The 1,630-nt window shown below is 53.2% G+C and overlaps 1 protein-coding gene across 12 annotated transcripts in view; it reads right to left on the bottom strand.

The window, feature by feature from the left end:
- The window catches only part of TPD52 (tumor protein D52), a 47,027-nt gene that overhangs the window by 37,521 nt on the left and 7,876 nt on the right, over positions 1-1,630 (bottom strand). For 8 of the 12 annotated variants that reach the window (XM_023521068.1, XM_023521067.1, XM_023521065.1 and 5 more), the window contains exon 1: positions 72-228. The exons of the other annotated variants lie outside the window; for them this stretch is intronic. In XM_023521068.1, the coding sequence (XP_023376836.1) occupies positions 72-213 (142 nt within the window). In that variant the 5' untranslated portion in view covers positions 214-228. Of the gene's footprint in view, positions 1-71; positions 229-1,630 lie in introns of those variants that run through there. 12 annotated transcript variants of the gene reach the window in all.

Consider the following 1,630-nt stretch of genomic DNA (forward strand, 5'->3'; position numbering starts at 1 on the left):
AAGCCAGGCCAACCCCGCGCGGCGTCCAGGTTTGATGATAACGAACCTAACTTTTAGAAACACGTAGTTACCAAATTTCTGCAGTGTCGTCGGGGATCCGGGGGGAGACGGGTTCCCACTGGGAGACAGGTACAGGTACTTTTTATTCACTCCGGCGTCAAAATCAAATGGGGACTGGTAGTCCTCGTAGAGTTCCATCTCCCGAGAGTCCATTCCCGACAGGTGCCGGGCGCATGGCGTGACGGCCGCCCGGGGTCCTCAGTCCAGTGCCTCGCTGGCCATGTCACCTTCCATGCCTGCCATGCGGCCTCGCTGAAGAAATCGAGCCTGGGGTGGAGAGGAGAGGCGGCTCCCTGCCCAGGTGCCTCCTCCTGGGCGCCTTCCCACCCTCAGGACAGGCAGGTGTGTGTGATAAGGCCTGTGTGACAGCCCTCGCCACCTGCTGTGCCCTTGGGTCAACAAGGAACAACCTGGCCCGGAGGGCGCTCCCCTGGGTCAACAAAGGAGGCTGGGCTCCACGAGGGCGCAGGTGGACGCTCAGCACGAGCCCACGCCAGACACTGGCAGACGACGAGCCACCGCGCTTTACTGGTTCAAAACCAGTCCGCTGTCCGCAGCACACCAGGGCCGACCTAACCCTGCGGGACAAGGACGATTACCGGGCAGTAATCTCCGCAAACGCCATCTGGGCGGCGCTTCTTCCGTGGGGATTACGGCAGGGTTCTGAGAGCTGCCTTCCCGGTCTGTCCGGCTTCCCAAGCACAACTGGTGGAGGATTAAGCTGTATTTCCTGTTACTGTATCTATCTAAGTAATGTCTGCTCGGTGCAACGAAAATTCCAGTGCGACCTTCCTCCCGCCTGTCCTCCCCCCTCCCTCTCTCTCTCCCTCCTGGAAAGATAACGTTTCAGTTACACGAACTTTCAAAGAGAAGAATCACCTCCGGAGGAGACCTCCGGGCCCTCCTGCACTGGCTCCGGCTAACCGAGGCCACGCCTCCGCAGGGGCCACAGCCCCCTTTGCGCGGTGTGCCCTGCAGAGCACCGGGCCCTGTGAGTGTGCCCAACGGAGTTCCTAAGTCACCCCGTTCGGCTCCTGGACCCCGTCTCTCAGCAGACCCCTTCTGTGCTAACTCTCGCCTTTGCTCAAGGAACCTGGCAGTCCCTGCCACTCTACCTGGTCACCCACTGTTAGGGAGGCAGAAACAGCTGGGACCCTCCTGTCTGTCACTGTGTGACAAAAAACAGCTCTTCTGACTTCAAATCTACCTGATAAAAAGGGAACTCAATATACTCTCCCTGGATTGGAAGCAAGCAGAAAACATAAAATATTTTAAGCATTAAAAAATAAATCTGTGTGTCTAATGTATGAAGTGTGTATGCACCAAGGCAGTCTATATTCATTTCAACTTATGATTCATTTTCTTTTTTTTTTTTTTTCCTGTTAGTATCATGTCATACCCTATTTGGGCATGTCTTTATCTTTACTTAAGCTTTTAAAGTTTATTTTTAACAACAAAAAAGTCAATCCATATTTTTCTCCTAAAAGACGCCAAAATGTGGGCAACTATAAATGCTGTTCATTCTCTGTTTAGATCGAATAAATGGTTTCCTTTTTACCATTATTTGAAA

This window comes from Pteropus vampyrus, unplaced genomic scaffold, assembly GCF_000151845.1.
Source record: "Pteropus vampyrus isolate Shadow unplaced genomic scaffold, Pvam_2.0 Scaffold290, whole genome shotgun sequence".
Lineage (NCBI taxonomy): Eukaryota > Metazoa > Chordata > Mammalia > Chiroptera > Pteropodidae > Pteropus > Pteropus vampyrus.